Source organism: Callospermophilus lateralis, chromosome 5, assembly GCF_048772815.1.
Source record: "Callospermophilus lateralis isolate mCalLat2 chromosome 5, mCalLat2.hap1, whole genome shotgun sequence".
NCBI lineage: Eukaryota > Metazoa > Chordata > Mammalia > Rodentia > Sciuridae > Callospermophilus > Callospermophilus lateralis.
Genome location: NC_135309.1, coordinates 115416646 through 115442394, shown reverse-complemented (window position 1 = coordinate 115442394; position 25749 = coordinate 115416646). Strand labels below are relative to the sequence as shown.

Sequence of the window (25749 nt, the reverse complement as noted above, 5' to 3'; positions counted from 1 at the left end):
AAACAAATAATGCTGGAACCATTTATCTGTATATACAAAAATTAACTCAAAATAAATCATATGTCTTTTTAAAGAGCTAAATTAATTTTATTCTTTTAGGAAGAATTCTTGGAAAAATCTTTTGTGACATTGGGAGAAGCAGATTTCTTAGAGAACACACAAAATATAATGTATAAAACAAAAAGTTGATAAAATACTATTCATCAAAATGTAATTTCTGCTCTTCAAAAGACACACCAAAGAAAATGAAAAGGTAAACCACAGACTGAGAGATACCATTTCAGAACATATTCCTGACAGGGGCTTATACCTAGAATCTATTTTTAAAACTCTTAGAATACATTAATAAGACGAAAAAATTAATGGACAGAAGATTTGAACAAACAGTTCAAAAGAAGATATATGAATGCCCAATAAAACCTATAAAAAGGTTTAATATCAGTTGTCATCAGAAAAATGAGAGTCAGAAACATAACAAGATATACCACCTAGAATGGCTAAAGTTTAATGATAATACCAGATAGAGTTGAGGATGTAGAGCATCTAGAACTCTCCTACATTGCTGATTTTGGCTGGCAGCCCAAATGATACAGCCTGTTTTAAAAACATTATGACAGGACTGCAGTTATGGCTCAGTGGTAGAGTATTTGCCTAGCATGTGTGAGGCATTGGGTTCAATCCTCAGCACCACATAAAAATTTATTTAAAAATAAAGGTATTAAAAAAATAATATGACAATATCATATAAAATCAAACATTCTTATCAAATGACCTGGTATTTGCTAGATTTTTACCCAAGAGAAATGAAAATATATGTCCACAGACAGAGTTGTGAATGTTCATCAAAGTATTCATTATACTAGACAAAAACTGGAAGCAATTCAAATGTCTACCAACTGGCATAGAATAAACAAGGGCTGAGGTTGTGGCTCAGCAGTGCACCTAGCACCTGCAAGCCCCTGGATTCAATCCTCAGCACCACATAAAAATAAATAAAATTAACTTATTGTGTCCAACTACAACTAAAAAATAAATTTTAAAAAAAGAATAAACAAATTAGAGTATATCCATGCTATGAACTTCTATTCAATTATGTAAAGGAAAGCCCCAAAACATAGTTGAATCTCAAGAATATTTGCTTAGTGAAAAAAGTCAGACTTAAAAAGACCACATGTGGTTTAATTGCAGTTATATGAGTTTCTGGTTATGGCAAAACTATGGTAACAGAAAGCAAATCACTGAAGCCTGGTGCCAGAAGAGGAAAATTAACTAAGAGGTACTTTATAGAGCTGTGAAGCTGTGTTATCTTGATTACAATGGAAGTTATATACTCTATACAACAACAAATTAATTAAATTGTATACCAAAAATGAATTTTACTATATATGAAGTATACCTCAATATAGCTACTTTAAAAGTTTTTCACTATATCCTCACCAACATTTATTGTTACTTGTATTCTTGATAATTGCCATTCTGACTAGAGTGAGATGAAATCTCAGTGTTCCTTTAATTTGCATTTCTCTACTTGCTAGAGATGTTGAACATTTTTTCATATATTTTTTGACATTTGTATTTCTTCTGTGAAGTATCTGTTCAGTTCCTTTGCCCATTTATTGATTGGGTTGTTTGGGGGGTATAAAGATTTTTTAGTTTCTTCATATCCTGGAGATTAATGCTCTCATGTGTATCTAAAAACAACAAATAAAAAATACTATATAATAACAGCAATAACAATTTTAAAAAATACCTTGTCATTTATCCTGCCAGGCAAATCCCTTTTCATGTACATATATATTTAGATTGTGAATTTGTTTTTCTTAAAATAATAAGAGAAAGTCTTATGAAGAAAATTTTTATCATTACCAGTTTCCAAGATGAGATGACTACTTTTTCTGTTATTAAAAGACTTCCTAATATTATAAATAGCATAGCTATAGATTTTCTTTACTGTATTATATATCTAAATTTACCTATCCTTGACTTTTTGAAATTGATTCTTAAGGCTTCTTTCTGGCACAGTTTTTTTTTTTTTTTTCTTTCTTTCTTTCTTTCTTTTTTTTTTTTTTTTCCTACACAGTCCTAAAAAGTGAAATTAAGTGGTCCTGGTTAAAGGGGACCACATTTAAAGGAATCCATGTTATGTACGTTAAAATGAGATCACTGTATCTGTTTTGAAGGTTGTGAGATTGACTTACCTCTGACATGAGTAGCTGAATTCCTCCCCACCAGGCTTTCCATTTATTTTAAGATTGTCACCAAAAATAAAGGTTTTCAATCATTTGTAGCTGAAATTCTGTTAAATAAAGAACTTGTCCTTTCTTTTTTGCATTTGTTTTAACTATTAGAACATTAGACAGTTCTAAGGATACTTATCAGAATTTACCTTAGGATTTTATGAGATTCCTGTGATAGTGGCAAAAAAAAAGAAAAGAAATATCATTGGCTCCCTAAGTGTGAGGAAGCAGGAGATTCCAAGTGCATGGCAAATATTGCTGTAACTGTGAAACTGGGGGGTTAGGGGAATCAGCCTACTACCTGCTAATTTTCCCTTTCTCCACTTTTCTCCACTTCATTTGTTTGACTATTTATTGAGCTTCCAGCACTTGCCAAGCACTACCCTCAGTGCCAGGGAAATGTGACTTTTCCTCAAAGGGTTTAATGTCCATTGAGGATTAAAGAAGAATAAACAGGAAATTACCATTAAGTGTGATAAATGGTAAAGGGTGCTGTGGAAGCTCAAAGGAGCAACATCCAAACCTAACTTTATGACTGGAATCAAAAAAAGTCTACCTGAATGAAGTGGCAATGAAGCTGACATCTAAAGAATAGGTAGGAATTAAGCAAGGAAAATTAATTGGAAAATGTTGAGATGGAATGTTTTTAGTATTCCTGGAAGAAGAAACAGCAGGTGCAAAGCCTCAGGCTGAAGAGAGCAGGATGAATTTAAAGAATAATATTTAGGAAACCAAGTGAAAGGATTTCAAGGTGGATGTGGCAAGAAGAGTTGTGAGGTCAGACTGGAAAACAGAGCATTAACTGCTGCATTTGGGGATCCTAAGATGTTAAGTTGCTTGTTCTTTATCTCAGGACAATGCAAATCCAACTATTATAGGATACGAAGAAGATAAAATTCAAAAGAAAAATATGAAAGTAATTTTAAATCCTATTATAAGAATCACTTTATATATACTAACATTTATAACATCCTGTCTTTGCTAGTGGTTTCTAAGCATATGTGCCTCAGATATTATTTCTGTAATAGCTCCTTGTTCATTAATTTGCTCAGCTTTTGGCATTTACAGCTGTTAGTCTTGAAAGCAGAGTTTGACAAACAGTATTTTAAAAGAGTACATTAAAATTGTTTATAAAACAAATTATTCCTTTCAAGTTCTGTCAAACCCATATTAAATAACCACAAAAAGACAATTTATTAGTTCATTCTCTGAATAAGATTTTAATATATTACGCATGTATAATGTTCCTCAAACTAAGTAACAGTGCAGCAAATAACTTAGGCTTCAGTGGAAAGACAACAGTCTTCTTTTGTTTGTTTGTTCTAATTTGTTATACTTGACAGAATGCATTTCAATTCATAGTATACAAATGGAACACAATTTTTCATTTCTCTGGTTGTCCCCAGTAGAGTCACACTATTCGTGTCTTCATACATGTACCTAGGGTAATGATGTCCATCTCATTCCACCATCTTTCCTACCCCCATTTCCTCTCCCCACCCCTCCCTGCCCTTTGCCCTATCCACAGTTCTTCCTTTCCTCCCATGCTTCCCATTCCCACCCCCATTATGGATCAGCATCCACTTATTGGAGAAAACATTCAGCCTTTGGTTTTTGAGGATTGGCCTACTTAACTTAGCACAATATTCCCCAACTTCATCTATTTACCTGCAAATGCCATGATTTTATTCTCTTTTAATGCTGAGTAATATTCCATTGTGTATATATACCACAGTTTATTTATTCATTCATCTACTGAAGGACTTCTAGGTTGGTTCCACAATTTAGCTATTGTGAATTGTGCTGTTATGAACATTGATATGAGTGCATCACTGTAGTATGCCGTTTTTAAATCTTTGGGGTATAAACTGAGGAGTGGGATAGCTGGGTCAAATGGTGGTTCCATTCCAAGTTTTCTAAGGAATCTCCATATTGCTTTCCAGATTGGTTAAACCAATTTGCAATCCCACCAACAATGTTAAGAGTGTGCCTTTTTCCCCACATCCTTGCCAACACTTATTGTTGCTTATATTCTTAATAACCACCATTTGACAACAGTCTTCTTGATCACATCTGATTCATGTTTATTTTCCAAAGACAAAAAGTGATAGGTTCTTTGAGGCTTTTATTATTTTGTTTTAGTCATAATATTCATTAATATATAATATATACATATAAGCCATTGTGTTAGTTACTTACATTTTTTAGGCAAAACTGTCCACATTTTTTATGTGAAAATAAATGTTAACTAATCTTCACATGGAATTATTACAGGATCAAACCCATAGATTTATTTTCTAAATTCTAATTTGGTGAAAATTATTTTTGTCTGCTTCTGATCTCTATCCTGACTGATTTGTTAGATATATCTATTTATTTTCTATGGTACCATCAAGTTGAGGTTTGTCATTGTTATTGTAACTGGGGAAGGAAATTGACAAGTAATTGTAACATCAACCAATATATTAAAGGTTTTGTCTTATAAGGCAGGAAAACAATGTAAGGTGAATTATTTTAAAAGTGAAAATAGGTGATTTTATGATCTTAAATTTGCCTGAAAAGAAAAATTAAACTAGTATGGGATAGAATAAAGATCTTCATAAAACTGGTTAATAAATTAACACCAGTCAGTTTCTAATGGAAGAAATGGTTGTGGAACTGATGAAAGTTATTACTTTTGTTTTGAAATTAAATGGAGAAAAACCAAACCCAAATTTAGATTTCCTCTTTAGTGATATGAGCATATGCATTAGTATAAATCCACAGAGCTTTGTTTTACTTATTCTAATTCTATTCTACTATTTTTCAGAGGAAGAAGCTATTCCAGATGGTGCTGTTGCAGAGTATAGAAGAGAAAAACAAAAGTATGAAGCTTTGAGGAAGCAACAGGCAAAAAAGGGAACTTCCCGGGAAGACCAGGTAACCTCAACAAACCAAAATCCTGGGGCTGGGGATATGCTCAGTGGCAGAGCACTTGCCTAGCATTTGTGAGACACTGGGTTCAATACTTATCACTATATATATAAAATAAAGGCATCCTGTCCATCTACAACTGCAAAAAATAAAAATAAAAAAATCCATACATACATTGTTTTCTAGTGTTGCTAAATTGAGCCTATTTTGATTATATTGGGAAAAGCAAGATCTCTTTTAAAAGGATGTATTTATATAGGATAGGGTGCAAAGGACTTGGGCCACTAATATCAGGATCCAAGTTCTGGGGGTTTTTTTCAGACATTTAAGTGAAAAAGCCTGACACTTTGAAGTTTTAACCTGGTACTCCCATATCAAATACAGGAACTTCATAGACACATACCTTCAGAAATTCAGTGAATATTATGAAATGGAAAAGAGGTAATTGCAAATGATGGAAGAATCTCTTCCAGCCCAGCATGTCACATGCTAGCTATCCAACTCAATTTGAAATGGCAAACTACCTAGAAATAAGGCATTTGACCTACAAGTTGATTTCACTGTAATAAACCCTGTTTATTGCAAGTAATCACTGAATCTTTAGGTAGCAATATTAGGAAATTATTTAAAATCAGGGATGAGAAGAGAAAGATCTAGCACAGCAATTTGGGAGCCAGCTGCATACACCATGCAATATTTGGCACTTGATAAAATAAATTTCTTCAGCAGCCCTTTATGTTGAAAAGGTAGGGGGGCAGGCCAAAATCAATTAATTTTGATGTTGCCATATATATACAAGGACATACCATTTTAGGCATAATAACTAAAATAGGCAAAATGAAAGTAAATTAAAAAGCCCAAAGCTATTTGTTTAAATTAAACTAATCAGAAACTATACTATAAATGACACCTAATTACTGGTAAATTACCAGTAATTAGGTGTCATTTATAGTATAACTGATCATGCATCAGTATTTAGCAAAGGGAAAGTTAGACAAGAAGTTTGGTATAGGAAATTTTAATTACAGAGTACTGAGTTTTATGCAGTTTTCAAAAGAAATGGCACATCAAGTGAAAATAAGATGAAGTGCATTATTAACTTGTTTTCATGGAGTCATAGAATCTTTTGAGTAGTAATCATAGTAACTATTCTACCAAAGATGCTGAGGATCACTCTTATTCATGCATTTTTTTCTCCCCATTCTTAAAGCAACTAATATTTAAAATATATCATATACTAATAACTATATTTGGTGGTCAACAGAAAGACCCATTGCTGCCCTTTCCAAACTGTTAGGGAAAGGAACCAGTTAAACAAGTAATACCAATAGAAGGGATTGAGCATTATGAAAAGGAGAGGTTCAGGGAACAATGTAAATGGGTAACAGTCAGAACTAAACACAGCCTAAGAATTTGGAAAGGTCTCCCTGAGAAATGACTTGTCAGCCAAATTTTAAGTTTAATAGGAGATAACCAGGTGAAGTAGAGACAAAAGGAATAATATGTGAAAAGTCTTTGTCCTCTTTGCAGAGAACTGAATGATATTATAACCAAGAGAAGGAAGGAGATGAGGCTGAAGAAATAGGCAGGAGTCAGTTTATGAAAAGGTATTTTTGATTCATAGGAAGGATTCAGTTGACCCTAAGGACAGTGAGGAACCATAACAGAAGTGACATGATCTCATTTACATTTGGGGAAGATCTACCCAACCTGGCAGCAGTGTGAAGAGTAGATGAGACCCAGGGCAGAAGTGGAGGCACAGACATAAAATGGGAGACTCTAGTGTAGATATGCACCAACAGTCTACTAAGACTGGGCACCTTCAGAATAACTTCTCCAAGTGGAGAAGTTTCTGTGCTGAAGAGCCATGCTATAAATGATTGACAATTCATTCCTTCAACAAAAATCAGAAGACTGAATAATTCCCCACGTGATGCCAAACAAAAATGTCTCCACATAGATGCTATCTTCTTCCCTATAATGTGCGCCTGTATTTTTGTGATGTTTTCTTTCCTGCCCATTGTCTTCTCATGTTTTGGAATGCAGCTAGACAAAGTCTAGTCGAATATAGGAAAAGCCAAGAAAGGCCCAAGAGGATTTTTTTTGTTTGTTACACTCCCCACTTTTGAGCCAATGCCAGTAGCACATTAATTGGCTCTAAAAACAAATTGATGCTGGGAAGAGTGATACATGCATGTAATCCTAGCTACTCAGGAGGCTGAGTCAGGAGAATTTCAAGTACAAGGTCAGCCTGGACAATTTAGCATGATTCTGTGTTCAATCCCTGTACCAACAGAAAGGAAAGGTGGTGGGGGGATGGGGGGATGGAATTACAGGTGTGCACCACCATGCCCAGCCTAGTCACATGTTTAACTCAATCAGTCACACATCTTTTTCCTTATGAAATGTGAGAATTTTAGTTCAAATTCACCATGCAAAAATCATTATTAAGCCCTTGATTTTTCAGAAACATCGTACTTTATGCCACTTCACAAGGATGTACTCTTTAAAAATGTAGAACAGAGAACGTTTTCCTAGCCCATGCTCTCTGCTTAAATTCTGGAAAGGCTGCTAAGATATAGCCAAGAAACAATGTGATTTTAAGATTGTCACCATTTGGTGCTTCTTGTCTGCAAAGGATATGGGAACCAAACAAGAATTCAGAGAACTAACTCTCTCTCTCTCTCTCTCTCTCTCTCTCTCTCTCTCTCTCTCTCTCTTTCTCTATCTCTCTTTCTTTCTTTCTTTTTAATATATTCAACATGATACTCCTTCTTTCACTCAAAAATATAGTATAATGCTTTTTGGTATAATTTTTAATTACAATATAATAGCACATCTATTGCTTGTTACCAAATTTAGACATTGAATGTTTCCATTTTTTCCATTTATATGAATATTTCTACACAAGCCATATTCTCTGTTTCAGATTATTTTTCTAGAATGTATTTGCAGGATTAGAAATACTGCATCATCAGAGACTATAATCAAATTCAAGTTTTTGATAGATGTCAACAGCTTTCTAAAGCTATTATTCTATTTGCCCATCTTCCAACAGCTAGTGGGTTCATTCATTCCACTTTCTCAATATTGATATTTTTACATTTTTGGAGATTTATTAAATGAAAAATATATTTGTTTGTGGTTGTTTTTGCTTCCACATATCTTAGTGAATTACCTTTCTATTTGGGGAGCATTAAAAACCTAACTAGTAATAAGTAAATAATTTTTTTAAATGAAAGTGTCTTCTACATAAGCAAATATATTTTCCCAGAATTAGAAAATGGTGAACTATCTCTGAGGAAAAATGTCACCAAAAATCCAAACAGAACAATGTCAGGGTTTATTAATATCATTGTTACAGCCTGAAGACAGTTATTTTCCTTCAAAATTCAAACATTTTTGTAAGTGCTTTATATCCAAGTAGAATATTTTCTTAGCAATCAAATTGTTATTTCAGACCCTTGCGCTGCTGAACCAGTTTAAATCTAAACTCACTCAAGCAATTGCTGAAACTCCTGAAAATGACATTTCCGAAACAGAAGTAGAAGATGATGAAGGATGGTAAGAGCTTTGATTTCTTTGTATTAGCCATGAATGAACAGACACAAATAAGAGACACTATGCAAACATTTCCACTATACCATCTTTTTTTTTCATACTTCACCATCATATTACAGGGCCTCAGAACTCTTATTTCATTTCAGTTCAATATAAAGTGAAATATTTACTATAAAGTAGAGCATTTATTGAGTGAGTGGTGTGTCCCCAATATTGTACTAGCCAGTTGAAAATGTGTAAGAAACATTGGACTCTATCCCTGCCCTAAGTACTTCTAAAATTTTAGAAAAGGTAAAATTCAAGTTAAATAACTGGGAAACAGCCTTAAAAACAGTAAATCAATAATTTTTTGCACTTTCCCACAAACATTTTAAAACTCAGTAATCTATTTCATAATCCTTCTAACTTCCTCTTCAAGTTTATGATCTACAGGATCCTAGCAACACATACATAGTTAATCTTATTTTTATCTTTGAATACTTTTCAGCTCTTAAAGACACTGATAAGAAATAAACTAACGACATGTACGTGTCCTGTGCTTAGAACTTTATCCTATGCTGGCAAAAAAAAAATAAAGAATAAGAATCATGTTTTCTCTTATCACAACCCTCTGTCCTCAAGTTGACTTCACATGCAGTATATTAGGCCTCCCCACACCTAACTGCCTCCACCTCCCTCTACATCCTGGCTCAGGCATGTTGTTGCAGACAAGCCAGGGTATCCCCCCACACATACACTCATGACTCACCCTCTGAACCATCAAATATGCCATTACCCCAACCCAGAATCATGGCCTCAGAGTTCCCTGCCAAACAGCATCTCCTCTATTTTAAACTGTTCAACACTCCCATCCTCCAGGAAACCAGTCAGCATGATTTGTTGAGCACTCACAAATCTGAGGTTGGAGGAAGGAGGGCTGGGACACACATTTAAAAACACAAAAACACTTATTAGGGAAACATTTAAACTAATAAGATTCTGCAACTGCATATAACTTTTAAGTTAAAGGGCTGAGAGGATTATGATTTGAATGGAATGAAGACATAGAACCCTGAAAGCACTTGTGTACTTCTCAATTAATGTATAGTTTCCAAGCTATCTGGTTTATGATGCCAATTTTTATAAAATCCTCTATCTCTTGTGACAGGTTTCTTTTACTTATGTATTTATTTATGTTTAAATTTGAAGTTTCTTGAAGACAGAAGCTGGTTCCTTCATAGTTCCAGGCCAAAGATGAAGGCTCAGTGAATGTTGATTAACCCACAGAGATAAATGCACATTTGCATAAAAGAACTTTCTGCTTTTTTATATGACTGGACAGGTTTAGTTTTATTTTGGATTCCTTGAATATCTCAAAATAGCTTTCAAATATTTTGGGTTCAGCCACCACACACACAAAAATGTTTTGCCAAGTCCTCTTCCCCTTATTTTTGAATCCATATGCATTTTTTAAGGAAATATAACCCATATGTTTCTGATTCATTTACACCTAACTCATCAAGATGGTGTTTTGTAAGAGCAGTTTGATGCCCAATAAGTTTTTTTAACCTTTTTATAAGCCATATAAGCCTTTTTTTATTGAACAGAAAAGTCACCAACAAATTCAAACCCCAGAAGTTTCATTTGAAACTCATAACCCACAGGATTCAAGTTTATTTTCAACTTGGCGAGATCATTTTACTTCCCAAGGTTCTTCCTAGCCCCTTGGCTCAGTATTCTCACATTTTGAATTTTTCATTATCTTCACATATCAATTATGTATTTTTAAAAATGCCATTCTTATTTTTGGTGGGATTTGATCATACAATCAGTGTTCCACCTAACAACCTTATTAGAAAGTTGAACAAATGGGAAATCTTCGCCAGATGGGGGGAAAACAAACACTAGTCAGTGTTGGCTAATTCTTCATCTGAAGAAAAAAAAATGTTATAAAGGAGGGGGAAGTAAGTTAAAAGAACCATTAGCAGGTCTTTAGGGGGTTCACTTCTGCTTTCAGTTGCAGTGTCCTAAACAGAATGTCGGATCTATATACTGTGTGCCTCCAGAATAATTTGGGTATTTGTTTTATTTGACATGTAATAAAAATACCTTTAGTGTTCAAGGCACTGTGCAGAATCATATAGAATACATAGGGACCTTATGTGATGCCTTCTTATTGCAATGTAGACCATTGGAATTTTATAACTTTATAAGCAATATCATTTCTGTTCATAAATAAACCAGCTCAGCTTTATCAAGTCTTTGGCAATTTATATCTTCTCTCATAAAGTATATTCTACTCAGGAAAGGAGTCTTGTATTCAAAATGATTTATAGCAAATATTATGAGTGGATGGCATGTGCATGTGTGTTATGCATAAATTACATGGTTCCCAGACTATTTTGTAGGTCATGGTTGCCATTTTTCTAAGAAGTCAGACAGCCAGTGTGCTGAACTACACTGTCACAGTCTGTTATCTGAGGTAAAATGATTGCTTCTAAGACATTTTTATGTGTCCGCATGAGTGGCCACACATTGAGGGATCATTTTCATTTTCTGTCAAGATAGAAACCATTACCAATTTGTTATGTTTTCTTTTACTTGGCAAACTATTCTATTTGCATTTTTGGCTGGGCTGCTGTATTGGCATGGTATACAACAGACATTTGGGTACCATTCAGCAGCATTCTACTTTTTATGCAAAAAAGGGGGGGGAGGAAAAAAGTGGGAGGGGGAGAAAAAGAAATTTGATTCTATTATAAACAGTGTGTATGGTGCTTGATAATTATTCCCAGATTTCACTATCTAACAAGGCATTTAAAGAAGTGTTATTAGTAGATCTAAGCTGAAATGCATGATACAAATTTTTCACTCACAATTACTAGGATCCTTCCTTCGTCCAGATATATATCGCCAATATTTGGTGGCATTGATGGCACTAAATTCTAGTTTAGCAGCTGGAGCGGTCTCTATGCCACTATATTCCTTAGTCCCACTGCATCAGATCCAAGCATGGATTTTATAAATGATTAGACACATGGCAGAAGTCATCAGCCAAAGGATTCATATGAACGTGTGGATGAAACCCATATGCCAGCTTGAGTTTGATTAGATAAAGCTTGATGAGCTCAGAAAACAAGTTTTGAGCTATAGCTAACAAGGCAGTGGAGAAACATATAAAAGAGAAAGCCACCTGTTCCTTACACAAAAAATTAGATCTATAAGAGTAGACTGAAATCTTAAGGACATTAACCTATTCAGTAATATATTCTATTGAAAATTTCTTTCCAGATTATCAAGTCTAAAATTGTCTTAAAACTTTACAACAAATATACATGATAAAACAATAAATCATATGATGATCTATCTGCATTCTCCTCTTTCTCTTCCTTTCTCTCCCCTCCACCATATTTCTCCATCGTATATATAGTATTCAATATTATAAAAATTTGAGAAACCTTAACAATTTCTTGGTTGCCTCAATTAAATATTTAATGATTATTATATAAGTAAAAAAATTAACTATAGAATAATTAGATTACGAGACCTTTCAAAAGAAATAAGCAAAAATCAACCAGAGACATAGTTCAGTGTAGACACCATATTGGTACATGATCCCCTTCTCCTTAGAATATTCTCTTGCTTTTGCTTATTAATCTCAAATTCAAAGATTAATACTATTAATTTTCACATAACAATTTATACTAAATAGTTAAACATGTTTATATTATAAATTAAACATGTGGATGCACATACACATTTAAAGCAGAATTGGGATCATATAGTACTACTACATTTATATTTATAACTTGTTTTTTTTTTCCCTTAGCAATATATCTTATACATAATTCTGATATAATTTTAATATATTATGTAGTAGTTCCATTATATAATGAACCACAATTTACTTGACCTCATTATTTTATATTTAGGCTCTTTCCAGTTTTTAACATAATAAGCAGTGCCAAAAGGAATATCCCTGTATCTATGTCATTGCCCATTTTTCTCAGGATAAATTTCTAAAACTAGATTTGCTTAGACTGGGAGTATGAATGTTAGGCTTTGGCTAGATATTTTCAAATGGCCCTCCCAAAATGTCATTCCATTTATACTCTCAAATAAATATCATTTAAGACTTGCCTTTAGGTCAGTTAGAATCTCAAAAATTAATTAAGGCTCTTTGAAGTGCTTAGTGAAACAGAATCACATTTTAGAAGAAATGCTTTTTGACTTTGGAAAAAAGAATTTTAAGTATGCATATGGTGTCGTTTGCTTCTGTTTTTAATAAAATTATACATGTTTTAATATAGATCCTCTTCTCAGGCGTGTCATCATCTCTAAGGAGTCTTATTCTTGATTTTAAAAAACTCTCCAAGATTATCCTGAGTTAGAACTTTTGAGTCTGGACTTTTTTTTTTTTTTTCCCAGTTTTGTTACTACACCTTGGCTTGTGTTAAAAATCAATTTGTTTCTGCTAAAGATTGAAATTTTGAGAACCCAAATTTAGCTTCAAGATATTACAAAGCCTTCCTCTGGAATTAGCATGGTGCAAAAATGACAGATGCCAGTTGTCTTGAGCATATGAAACAATGAAATACCAACAATGCAGATAATTTTTTTTTAATTTATGAACTTTTAGATCCACCTAGTCAGATCTCATTATAAGGTGCCATTACGGACATAGCTTCATCTCATTGCTTTATGATGTATGTCATTTTATATCTCCTTTAAGAAGGCTTTTACCATCTCCAAGGTTATAAAGACAGCAACTGTTTTTTCTTAACAATTTTAAAGAAAGGTCTTATAATTTTCTTCACATCTTTGCACATTTTCATTAAGTTTATTACCAGACACTCTACATTTCTGTTGCTATTGTGAGCTATTTTTTCTAATACATTTTCCAGTTGGTTGTTTCTGGGATCTAAGAAAGTTACTGAACTTCTTGTGTGTGAACAGTGTTTTGTATTCCCTCGTTAACCCTAACAGTTTCTTGGGTAATCCTCTGAATCCTCTTCTCTCTTTTCCCCTTAGGGAAGGAGTGTTGACATATCCTGTTGAGCCCATTCCTTCTCTCCCTAAGAATCTTTTTATTAGTTGAATCTATTTTATTAGTTACGTCTTTCTGTTTCTGTCCCTCTCTCTCGCTCTCCTTTTTTTTTTAGTTGTCCTCTTTCTCCTGTATCTTTCTCTCCTTCCTTAACTTCTCATCATCATTAAAACATGCTTATGTATCTCTCTCCCAACAAAAACAAGGACTACCTACTCCTCTTCTCTCTCTCCCTGATCTTATGGGCAAAATTGTGCACTATTGTCTTCCCCCACTGTCTCCACCCAACTTGATTCATTTGGTTCATAGCACACTACTGCTCCATCAGAACGCCTGCCAATGTTATGAACCCCCTTTTCATTTAAAATCTACAGGAGGCTTCCCAAACCAGAGACATAGTTCAGTGTAGACACCGTATTGGTACATGACCCACTTCTCCTTAGAATATCCTCTTGCTTTTGCTTATGTAAGAACAATATGGCCTGATTTTTTTTTTCCCCATCTCTTCAGCCACGACTTTCCATCATTATATGTTCTTCTCCCACTTCTTTAATGTCAGATTTCCTCTTTTCTGCAACCTCATGCTTTTTATTTTGGTCCTCTCATCCACTCAATCCTCACTGAATGAGTGACTTAGTTAGTCCACATAGTGATCTATACACTTATAGCAGTTCCTGCTAAACCTCTGCACAGACTTCTTTGCTAAACCATACAGCCAATATTCAGCTTCCTATTAAGCATCCCTATGTGGATATGTCCTAAGCAATTGGATGTTTCTTAAACACAACATACACATATCTGAATTTATCAGCCCTTAACTTGCTGCTCCTGGCTTCTCTTAGTTTAAGCTCCTATTATCTCTTGTCTGAATAACTACATTTCTTAGCTGATCTCCTTGAAGTCATGCTCCTTTTTAGTCTATTCATTATTGTGCAGCCATATTGATTTTTCTTATTCACAGATTGGATCTTACTAGTCCTTCTTTAGAACCTTTCCTTAATTTCCCTTACCTTCAAGATAAACTCTACTCCTTTTAGCCTGATTTACAAGACTCTCAAAGTCAGGCCTCTGCTTACCTGTCTTCCCTTGTCTTTCATATCAAGGTTGCATTCATGTACCTGTATTTTCACACACCCATCGTATTCTCTTCTCTGGGCCTAGCACGTGTTGTCTCCTCTACTTAGAAAGCCTTGCTATCCCATTCCCTTTTTCCTCCTCCTTGATTTTCCTTCCTGGCACTTTTTCTTGGGAGACTTAGCTTTAATGTCACCTTTGTTCCATTTGTTAAAAATTCTGTGTTTTCTCTAGTGAACCATCTTTGCAACTTTATCACATATCAGTTCAATATATTTATGTGGGTCTTTTGCCTGGGCTCTGTATTCTATTCCATCAATCTATATGTTTATCTTTTCACCAGTACCACATTAGCTTGATTGCTTCAGCTTTATAGTAAGTTTTAAAATCAGTGTGTCTGTTAACAAAATAATAAGATTTTTATTTTTATAAAAAATTTTATTTAAAAATCTGCTAAGATTTTTATTTGAGTTTCATTAAGTTTATTGATCAGTCTGAAAAGAATTGACATCTTTTCTATGTTGATTTTTTTTTCTATGTTGAATTTTAGACCCTTATTTTCCTACAGGACCCTAGATTCTGTTATTTTTTTTTTAATCACTTTTCTTTCAATTCACAATGGACAGTTTCCAATAATCTGTCTTCAGGTTCACTAATTTATTTCTCTGTTACCTCTATTCTGTTACTGAGACCATCCTGTAGGTTTTCAATTTTGATTTAATTGTATTTTCCAGTTCTAAAGCTTCCATTTGTATCTATTTTTATGTTGAGGCTTTCTGTTTTTCCATTTATTTCAAGAATACTTCTTCAAATAGTTTTACAATACCTGTTTTAAAGCCTTAATCAGTTAATTATAGTCTCTAACTCTGTGTTCATGTCTATTGATTGTCTTTTCCCATACAGATTGAGATTTTCATAGTTCCTCATATGCTGAGTAATTTTTTTTATTGCATCCAAAGCATGTTGAATATTATGGGTTTCTGGTCTTGTATAAATCCTATGATAATTTTGCTACAGTAGACAATCCATTTTAGTTCAGTCCACAAGTTCTAACCTGTTTTTGGTGAAATTTGGTTTCAATGTCAGTGTTTAATTTCTTTGCATTGCTATTTATGTCTGTCTTTCATAGAAACCACTGCAAGACTGGGACGTGGCTGTTGACTATCCCTTATTTAAGTTCTCCAAGTCTTTGGCATGCAGTTTAGAATTATAACGACTTTATGTGGTCTCTTTACTTCTTCACAATATCCTTAATATCTTCTACCATCCTGGGCCTCTCCTTTTCCACCCTCCAGCAAGAAATTTGGAGTATCAGTTACACCATTCCACTATGCACTTCCTGCACTGAACCCACATTCACCACTAAGCTGTGGTAGGAAAGACAGAGTGAAAAGAGCAACAATATTATTACACCTTCTTGGGGCATCAAAGCTGTTTAACAGTACTCCCTACCTCCCTTGGATATTCTCAAATCTGCACTGTGCTCCTGTTCTTTTAAGACTTACACATGACTAGTGATTTGTCTCACTGTGTATTGTGCTGAATTGTTTCACCCAGCCAGATGTCTTGTCTTGTCTCTTTCAGATAGTACCTATTAAGATCCATTTTTTATTGTCAGAAAACTCAGATGGTACTGAATTCTTAGCATGAATAATATTTTTTTCTTTAAAAAAGTTTATCTTAATAGTTGGTTCTGAATTGATCTTAGTAAAATAATGTATTTCTTGGGAAGAATATCAACCTCAGTTGTTGAAGAGAGTACCTTAGGGCATCCTCAGATCACAAACAGTAATCACCAAACTGCTATGCTGGTCATTATCAAAAGGTGCTATACCAATGTGACCTATAAGAATCTCTTAACAGCCTTTAGTGAAATTGTATTTATGTGGATGGTATTTACTTGAAATTCAGGAAAATCGTGAAACAAATTATTTTGATACAGTGTAGGCCAGAAAAAACTACAGTACAAGGGGCAAAGGAGGCTTGAAGATCATAAGACATGCTGACAATTAGCAGAAATTTCTGGAGGTATCTCTATTTCTGTGGGCTGTGAAGGGATACAGAGGGCCCACTAAGAGATGGGAAATAGGATAATACCTGACGTTTTAAATCAAATTAATAAAATGTATTTGGCTCAGTTAATCTGAACAAAGCAATACTGACAGTTCTCAGAGTCAAAAGGAGATTGTATTTTGTTATAAACATTTGTTAATAATCTCTAAAGAAGTTACTTTTTATTCACTAGTTACAAATCACTCCCCCTTGTTCTTTTTGCCAAGACTTGAGAACCCCTTAGCATTAGAATTTCAACTAAATGATCTGCAAAACACATATTCATTCATAAGCTTATAGGGAATAATCTTTTCAGTAGTTACTGTAATTGTGCTTTATGTAGCCTTTCTTGGAGCTCTAGAGTTTGTGTTCAGATGCTGTACTTACCTCAGAAATTCTAATTTCCAGCTGAAAGGTAAATTGTCCTGTTGTCTTTCATTCAGATCTGAACCATTTGTATTCATTAAACTGCTACTGTCATAAAGACCTAACTTATGTTTATCAATTAAGACCTCTAAATAATATGTCCTTTTTTTTTTTCCTTAAAAAGTACTTAATGGGCTGGGCCTGTAGCTCAGTGGCAGAGTCCTTGCCTGGCACATGTCAGGCACTGGGTTTGATCCTCAGCACCACATAAAAATAAATAAATAAAATAAAGGTATTGTGTCCATCTACAACTAAAATATTTTTTTAAAAAGTACTTAAAAACATGTAGGATGCATGGCAAGTAATTATATGTTCTCAAGTTTTATATGAATGTTTTTAATCTAATGAAACTAAAATCTTTCAGTGGCATTAATATTGTAGTCCAGTATTTTTTTATTCAAATAGGTCAAATTAATTGAGTTTGTATATTTTGAAAGCTATCCTCATTTGAATGATGTTCATGTAAATAATGCATGAGGTAAAAATGGGAGTTCATAATCCACTTGAATCTAATGTATGAAATATGATATGTCAAGAGCTTTGTAATATTTTGAACAACCAATTAAAAAAATACAAAAAAAAAATAATAATGCATGAGGTGTGTAATGTGAAATAAAGCTAGACATGACACTCATCTATATTATTGAAAGTGTAAAATCTTAAATGAGATAAATGTCATTGTGAGGAAGATTTCTGTTTAGAACAGACATTGGGAGGAAATGATGCGGTGCTTTCATAGTCATTGACAAAGAACCTTGCATTCACATAGAATCCTTAACTCTCCTGGTATGGTTTCATCTTTCCCATATAACTTGGTACTGTTGTCCTCTTGTTACCTGAGGAAACTTGAGGTTCAAAGATCATAAGATGTAGTATTACTAACACACCAAGGGCAGGAATCCAGGGATGTTTTTGATAGTACTCTACAATGTCCTTCCATATTTTTTTAGGAGGTATTTATTTGACCAAAGAGGTTTCTGAACTCTACTATCATTTGTTTAACCCAAGTTTGGTTCTTGTCAGTTCACTGCACTTTTAAAAAGTGGGAATTAAGTAAAGGATTAAAATGAACAAATTTGCCCCGCCCAAGTAGCATTTATATTTTCATGGGTTCTTTTGGCATTTCTGAAGAGTTAGTTTAATGAAATTTTTTTTCATTTCTTTTGAAACTACTCATTTAGTATATTTTTAAGCAATCATAAGTTATTCAGATTAATTAGTAAAATATATAAAAACAACTGATATTAGGAATCACTCATACTTCATTTTTAAATCAAATATACATCCTTTTCATTATTTTTTACTCTTACACTGGTAATAGGAGATGAAAGTGACTATGGGTCCCATCAGTTTATACTTGAGGCAAGCACTCTACCAATTGAGCTATATCCCCAGCCCTTTGTTTATACTTGAAACAAATATTTGCACGTGCTATATTTCAAGCACCTCTACTGCCTTTATTCTGTTGCCTCTCATTTAACCTTCACAATTCCATCAGATAATTATTATTTCATACTGTAAATGAGAAACTGAGTTGAAAAAAATTAGGTTATTTGCCCCAAATTACATGGTAATAAGTGGTCAAACTGTCTGTCACACTTCAGAGCCCATGCTACTTCCAGAACTCCAGATTTGACCAACAATGATTCTAACATGAAGTAATAATCACTAGGATAAGAAACTTGACTGAACTTGACTTTGAGAAGCCTTTGATTCTAAACAATATTACCTATCTTCAAGAACAGGTTATTGCCACTATCCCTCATTCCTATCTTTGAAATACTGTGCACATTCTTTTAAATGAAGCACCATGGAGGCTCCCTTTGAAACAATCATTCTTTTTTCCCCTGAGAGTTTTGAGATCAAAACCTACTCTGTTATCCCACATATTAAATTATCACATAATCATACACTGGGCTATCTAATAAAACTACCTGGATTCAAGTCCCTGCTCTGACAACAACTGCTGAATGACCTAAGTAAGCAGCCTGACTCCTAAGCCTCAGTTGCTTCACCTGTAAAGTGAAGATAACAATACCTATCTCAGCATTACTAGAATTGAATGAGATAACTTACATAAAACACTAAGAATCAGTGTCTGACTCTTAGAAGAAGCTTTGGACATTCTAAATTAAATTGACAAATGTTATTTATACAGTCCTCTTGATCTAATAATTTCAAAGTAATATATGAAGAAAAGACTAATGTTAATTTACATCAATTACTATCTATAACCTAAACGGAATGGGGACATATTTGTTAAATTCACTACTAGTGCTCAATGTTTTATTTTATAAAATGCTGATTAAAAAGAGAATAATATAGCCTGTTTGTTTGTTGGTTTTTTTTTTTTTTTTTGGTTTTGGTTTTGTTTTGTTTTTGTTTAAAAGCATGTTCTTTAGCTGAATCCAGATTATAAACTGCTAATGTTGGCAGAATTTCGCTAATACACATTTAGCATTCATAGAAAAGGAGGAGGAGAATGGGCAAGATTACCTTTTTTATGTTGGGAATATAGAGTGATATATTATGGACTTCCTGCAGAATCTTTTTTTTTTTTTTTTAATTTTACCTGATAGGAACATTGTGAAATAGGAAAAAAAAAAAAATACTCTACATGCATGAGTCATTCACTTCTATTAGAAAGTTTAAGGAGCAGAGGTCCTTGGGATTGGCATGATAATATAGTTTAAAAAAAAAAAAAGTTCTTTCATGATGATTGTTATAGATAGTAACAAAACCAGTGCAAAATGAGTTACCCTTGTACACAGGCAACAAAGATATTATCACCAAATGTTCTGATCTTTTAACTATATCTAAGAGAAAGTTAAAGAGTACTTAAAACAGGATAGAAAAATCCAAGTGGTAAGATTCCAAGTGAAGTTTAGTGAGAGCAATGCATAATTTCTACATAGTTGTTTGTACTTCTTTATAGGCAATTTTAAATAATGCATCAACTTCTTTATAGTTATTAAATGAAATAAATACTGTTGTCTTACTAATTTTTCAAATAACAATCTGTTTATAATACATGTTCAGCATATAAAACATTAAAAAAGCAAAAAACAAAATCATTAGTATTTCATATGCCACAGATAATCATTATTCATGTTTTTATTTATCCTCTGTTTTATATATAGATACTTTTTCCAGAAATGGAATTATGCCAGACCTCTTTTCTTCCCTTTTCTCTTTTTAGTATATTATCAACATTTTTCATATCATTAATTATTCTTCACATCTCATTTGATGTCTGTAATATTCTATCATGCAGTTATAGCATAAGTTAATGTGTATCCTTTTAGAGAAAATTAATTTCACGTTTTATTGTAAAACTTTCATCAATGAATAAAATAGTAGTTAAATATTTTATAAATCCATTATTAAGCTAAAAGGAAATTAAATTGCTGAGTCAGGTAGACTTTTTTTAGGGGAAAATTTAATTAAGGTATAATTTACAAATGAGAAAACACAGTTGTTTTCTGTTCACTTTGAAGAAGTGAATTATATACAATTGCCAAAATTTGTAGACCCACCAAAACAAGATATAGAACATTTGCATCACACTAAGAAAGTTACCTCAAGCCCCTTCCCAGTTGATGCTTGCCTGGCCAGTTTCTAATTTCTGTATGCCTTTGGAAACACTTTCTTTCACTATATTATATTCTAGAAAGTTGAGTCATTTATACCTATACAAGGATTGTATGGAATTACTGGTTTCTCCTTACCCTGGGAATTGTGTGTGTGTGTGTGTATTGTAGCATAGATTGAAGATATAGATTTACTGATCCTTGCTTATTTCTACCTTATATTAATTTGTATTTCTTTGTTTACTGGCCAAGTTGAACTTTTTCCAATATCTCAACTGATCATTTGTATATCGTTATTGTGGTGGTGGTTGTTAATTGTCTGGTCTATTATGTTTATATATTTCTTATTTGCCTTATAAAAGCTCTTAAATGTGAAATATTTTGTTGTTGTTTTTGTTCAAAATAGTTTTACCAGTTTGTCATTGCCATATAATTTTCTTATGGAGATTTTTGTTTGTTTTGAACATGGACTTTTAAATATTTGCATTGCCAAATCTGCCAATATTTTCCTGCATGTTTTCTGCCTTCTATTATTCTTAAGGCCTTCAAAATCCCAAGTCTACATAGTTAAGTCTTTCTCTCAAGTATTTTTTTAATATATATATAACATTTATTTATTTATTTTATTTCTTCATTTTTATGTGATGCTGAGGATCGAACCCAGAGCCCTGTACGTGCTAGGCACGCGCTCTACCGCTGAGCCACAACCCCAACCCCTCTCTAGTATTTTTATTGTTTTATTTTTAATTTTCAATTTACATCAAAAACCCACCTGGAATTGATTTGGCATATTAGGTCAATATTATAACTTTTTTCTTTTTCTAAATTGTTAACCACCATAACTGAATAATCCTGTTTCCCTCACCAATATCAAATGTGTGCTTTATTATAGAGTGAGAGCTTTATGTATACTTTGGGGTTGGTTTCATTGTTTTACTTTTTTTTACACTGATTTTTTTTCTGCCTATTCCTATGCTTGCTTATTGTAGCAGTATAATACTATTTAGTTTCTGGTAAGGCAAGTTGGACCTTTATTATTCTACATTTATATTTTTAGTTTCAAAGCCTGAGTGGATAATATGCTACATTCTTATTTTCTTTTAGTTATCCACACCTGGAAAAAGCTTAGACAATAGACCATGGAATCAATAAAAAGGCCCCATTATTTAACAGGTGGCCGCTACCTGAATTGCAACCCCAGTGCCAAGAAGGAAATAATTAGTCTTTAGACAAATCCTTCAAAGTAATGGAAAAGATCGCATATGGAAAATAAGTAGCATGAGGAATAAAAAAGAATGAAATCTAGCATGTTTGATTGCCTTTTGCTGGTATAGAGGTATATAGTGTTTTTATGAGAAATTTGATCAGAAGTTTTTCCATTTACCTACCCACTGACCAAAAACATGAAAGATTAACAAAGTCTCAGAATATGTACCATCTCAATTCCTTCTATTTTATCTCATATGAATCCCCAGGACATGTTTAGGTGGCCATGTAGAAATGCAAGCTACAAATTGCTCTCTCAAAGACTTTGTTACTCTCTAAATTATCTGCCATTTGAAGTAAGAATATCCCTCCTCTCTTGTATTAATGCAAATAATCAAGTTAAATATATCAATAATGTTTTGTTCTTTCTATATAGATAATTCATTTGACCATAATAAGCAACTATTACAATTGAGTGCTGGTTTTTTAGTAGAAATAGAAGTCAAAGTAAGAAGCTACTATCTACTGAACATTTACAAAGCAAATCTCTTTTAAACCTGTAAGCTAGATATTGTTACTGTGTCCATATTATATGGGCAGAAATAGAGGCACAGATAAGTAACATGGATAAGTTCTCATAGCTAGGAAGTGGTAGAGTTCAGAAATAGCCAATCATGCATGGCTCAGCAGTTTAGTTCTATTTATTTTCAAAGACATTCTGTCTCATTTGAGATTTCGTATTGTTTACATGTAATATCACACTTTATGCTATTTTTTTTAAAAAAGCATTACTAGCTTATCTGGTGAAACTTAATGTGTCCATGTTTTCTTAGTATTATATATCAGAGGTTATCCCACCCACGTGACAATTTCTCTGAGATAGCCTGCATATTTTTCAAATTTTCTAATACAGCTGTTTTGTTGTTGATGTTGTTGTTGGTGGTGGTGGTGGTATTAAACTGTCATAATAAGCCCAAACAAGTGACTCTTAGTCAAAAATTGTCTAGCTCCTTTTAAATCTTAGAAGATATGAAATTTCATCTCTCTCACGTGTTAGTCCCTGTATTATTTGAAGAATTAAAATTCAGAAAGTTATTTTAAAAACTTCTTTAACTTAAACAAGAAGCTCTTGCCAGGGGCTGGGATGTGGCTCAAGTGGTCGTGAGCTTCCCTGGCATGGGTATGGCCGGGGTTCGATCATCAGCACCACATACAAACAAAGATGTTGTGTCTGCCGAAAACTAAAATGTAAATAAAATATTTTTAAAAAAAAAGAAGCTCTTGCCACATTTATTCATAATTTTTCAGAGGAATATAAATAGTAAAGTGACTATGAGCATAGGATTTGGAGTCAGACCTGAATTTCAACCCCAGCTTGAAAACTCACTAGCTTTGTGATCTCAAGAAAATTACACAACTTTTCCAACTCTGTTCTTCAAAGTGTAAACTGAGGATAATAGTAGCACCTTTTTGATAGATCAGGTTGTGGATTAAATGAGATGCAATTTTAAGGATTACTGTAGGGTGTCTAAAACAATCCATGCTCTACAAATGTTCTATTGTTCTCATCTTTGTTGTCATTATTATTTTTAAAATTTAACACTGTCAGTTGATTGATCAAGATACTGATTGGAATTTGTACCATTTCTATAATGTTTGTCCATTTTTACAGTCTTTTCTTCATTCATAATTATTCATAGTGGTCAGTGTTAGTTTAGTGTCTATCATGATTTTCACATTCTGAGATAAAAGAAATTTGAATTTTGATTTTTTTTTCAGTGACTAGTAATGCCTCCATTAATGAAATATTGGTTTTTCCTTGAGACTAATACTTAAAAAAAAAAAAACTTGGGCAAAGCACATATGAAGGAATAACCTATAAAACAGAATATCATTACTTTGTAGAACATAGAATTATAAGCTCAGTGTAATATAAATGTTTTTATTCTATCCCTCTCTCTTAGCCAAGTTCTAAGGTAGTGATAAAATGAAGCAAAGGAATATGATTCTCCTGTTAGTGTTCATTTTATACAGGACTATAAATAGTGCTTCAAGAAAACCAATGTGGTTCTTTATAAATAGGATTTTGTCCAAGTTGCTGACCTGGAATGGTGATTGTTTTCATTCTGAGCTGTGTAGCTGTTAGTCCCTGAAGTTTTGTTTTTTTGTTTTGTTTTATTTTGTTTTCCTGGATAAAAAAAAAAAAAAAAAGAAGCTCTTCTGTATTCTCTGTGCTTTCATATGATTTGCCCTAAAATAAGTTTCTATCACATTAGAGAAGCTTGCTTTGTTCACAATCTGAGAGACAGGCAGCCAGCCACATGCCCAGGCTGATTACCAGGCCTTTTTGATTTCGAACTCCATGGAACACATCTATGTTGTGCTATTACTCCACTGGCCATAGATTACATATTATTAGCTAAGCAGTTAGTTAAACCCCAGGCAGGTGTAAGTATATATATGACAGATTTATTCTGGAAAATTTCTTAAATCTTTCCACCTGTGTCCTGCTGAGTGTTAAGCATATTAGATAGTCAAGAAAGCCAAGAAACTGTATTCCCCTATTTCTGGAGATATTTTGAAAATTACATCTTTCACATTTAGTCCAACAATACTCATTATTTACCAAAGACATTCTGTAACATAAGGATTTTTTTCCTTAACTGAGCAAAACAAAGACATTTTTTAGAGTTGGCTTTTCAAAACCCCAAACTGAGGGGGCAATATTAACATTCCTTTAAAATTCAGAACAAAGGAGTTTTTTTCCCATGTAGTGGTGAACTGTAAAAGAAAATCCATTGGTTTTCATCTTTTTTTTTTTTCTTTTTCCAAAGGTCTGTGTCTATTTTTCTTTTTGCTTGACTTTTCAAATGTTCTATTTTCCTATCCTTGTTTTTGTTTGCTCAAGTATTTTAATTTTTTGCTCCTATTTTTTCCTGTCAATTTTTAAATCTCTCTTCTGATTTTTTTTGTTTATGCTTTTTAACCATTTCTGTCTGCATTTTCTCTGCTGCTTTTAAGCTATTGTCTCTGTTGTCTTTTTAAGAAATTCTTCCTTTGTCTTCACTTTTCTTTCTTGATTTCTTTTCTTCCCTTGACCTCTCCTTTTTCTCAGTCCTCTCTCTCCTGTACCACCTGCTCTGCTAGACGTGAACAGTATCACTGACTTCATTTTTCTTAGGATTTTTTTTTTTAATATACATTGATCTCTAGACTCATTCATGTTTTGTCTATCTGTTCCTCTCTCTTCATATGAGCTACTATTTTTGCTGTTTACTTCATGTTGAAAAAAGATTTACACCTTTTTTTTTCACATGTGCTGGTTCTTAAACCCTCTACTATCTAATTCCTATAGATGCTTTGAACATGTGTGAAAAGAGAGCCCTAAGTTACTTGTAATTACTGATGGAGAAAGCCCTAAGATTAAAAATTCATAAGGTTTTTACCCATGAATTACATTTTGATAGTAAAAATGAAGAAGTGAAACCATACAATCAATGTTTCTAAACATTCTAGAAATCATAAGAAAATGTCAAAAAATTTTAAACAAAAAAAACATTCATATGCTAAATAGTAGCTAAAATATGAACTGAGAATAACAGAAGAAAAATGGTTATGATATTTGGGTTAATAATGTTATTCTTTATATATCTGGTTTAATTCA

At 33.1% G+C, this 25749-nt stretch overlaps 1 protein-coding gene across 1 annotated transcript in view; it reads left to right on the top strand.

The window, feature by feature from the left end:
• The window catches only part of Cwc27 (CWC27 spliceosome associated cyclophilin), a 218236-nt gene that overhangs the window by 178454 nt on the left and 14033 nt on the right, over nucleotides 1-25749 (top strand). Inside the window, exons 12-13 of the mRNA XM_076856115.1 lie at nucleotides 5047-5156; nucleotides 8611-8714. Coding sequence (XP_076712230.1) covers nucleotides 5047-5156; nucleotides 8611-8714 — 214 coding nt within the window. The remainder of the gene's footprint in view (nucleotides 1-5046; nucleotides 5157-8610; nucleotides 8715-25749) is intronic.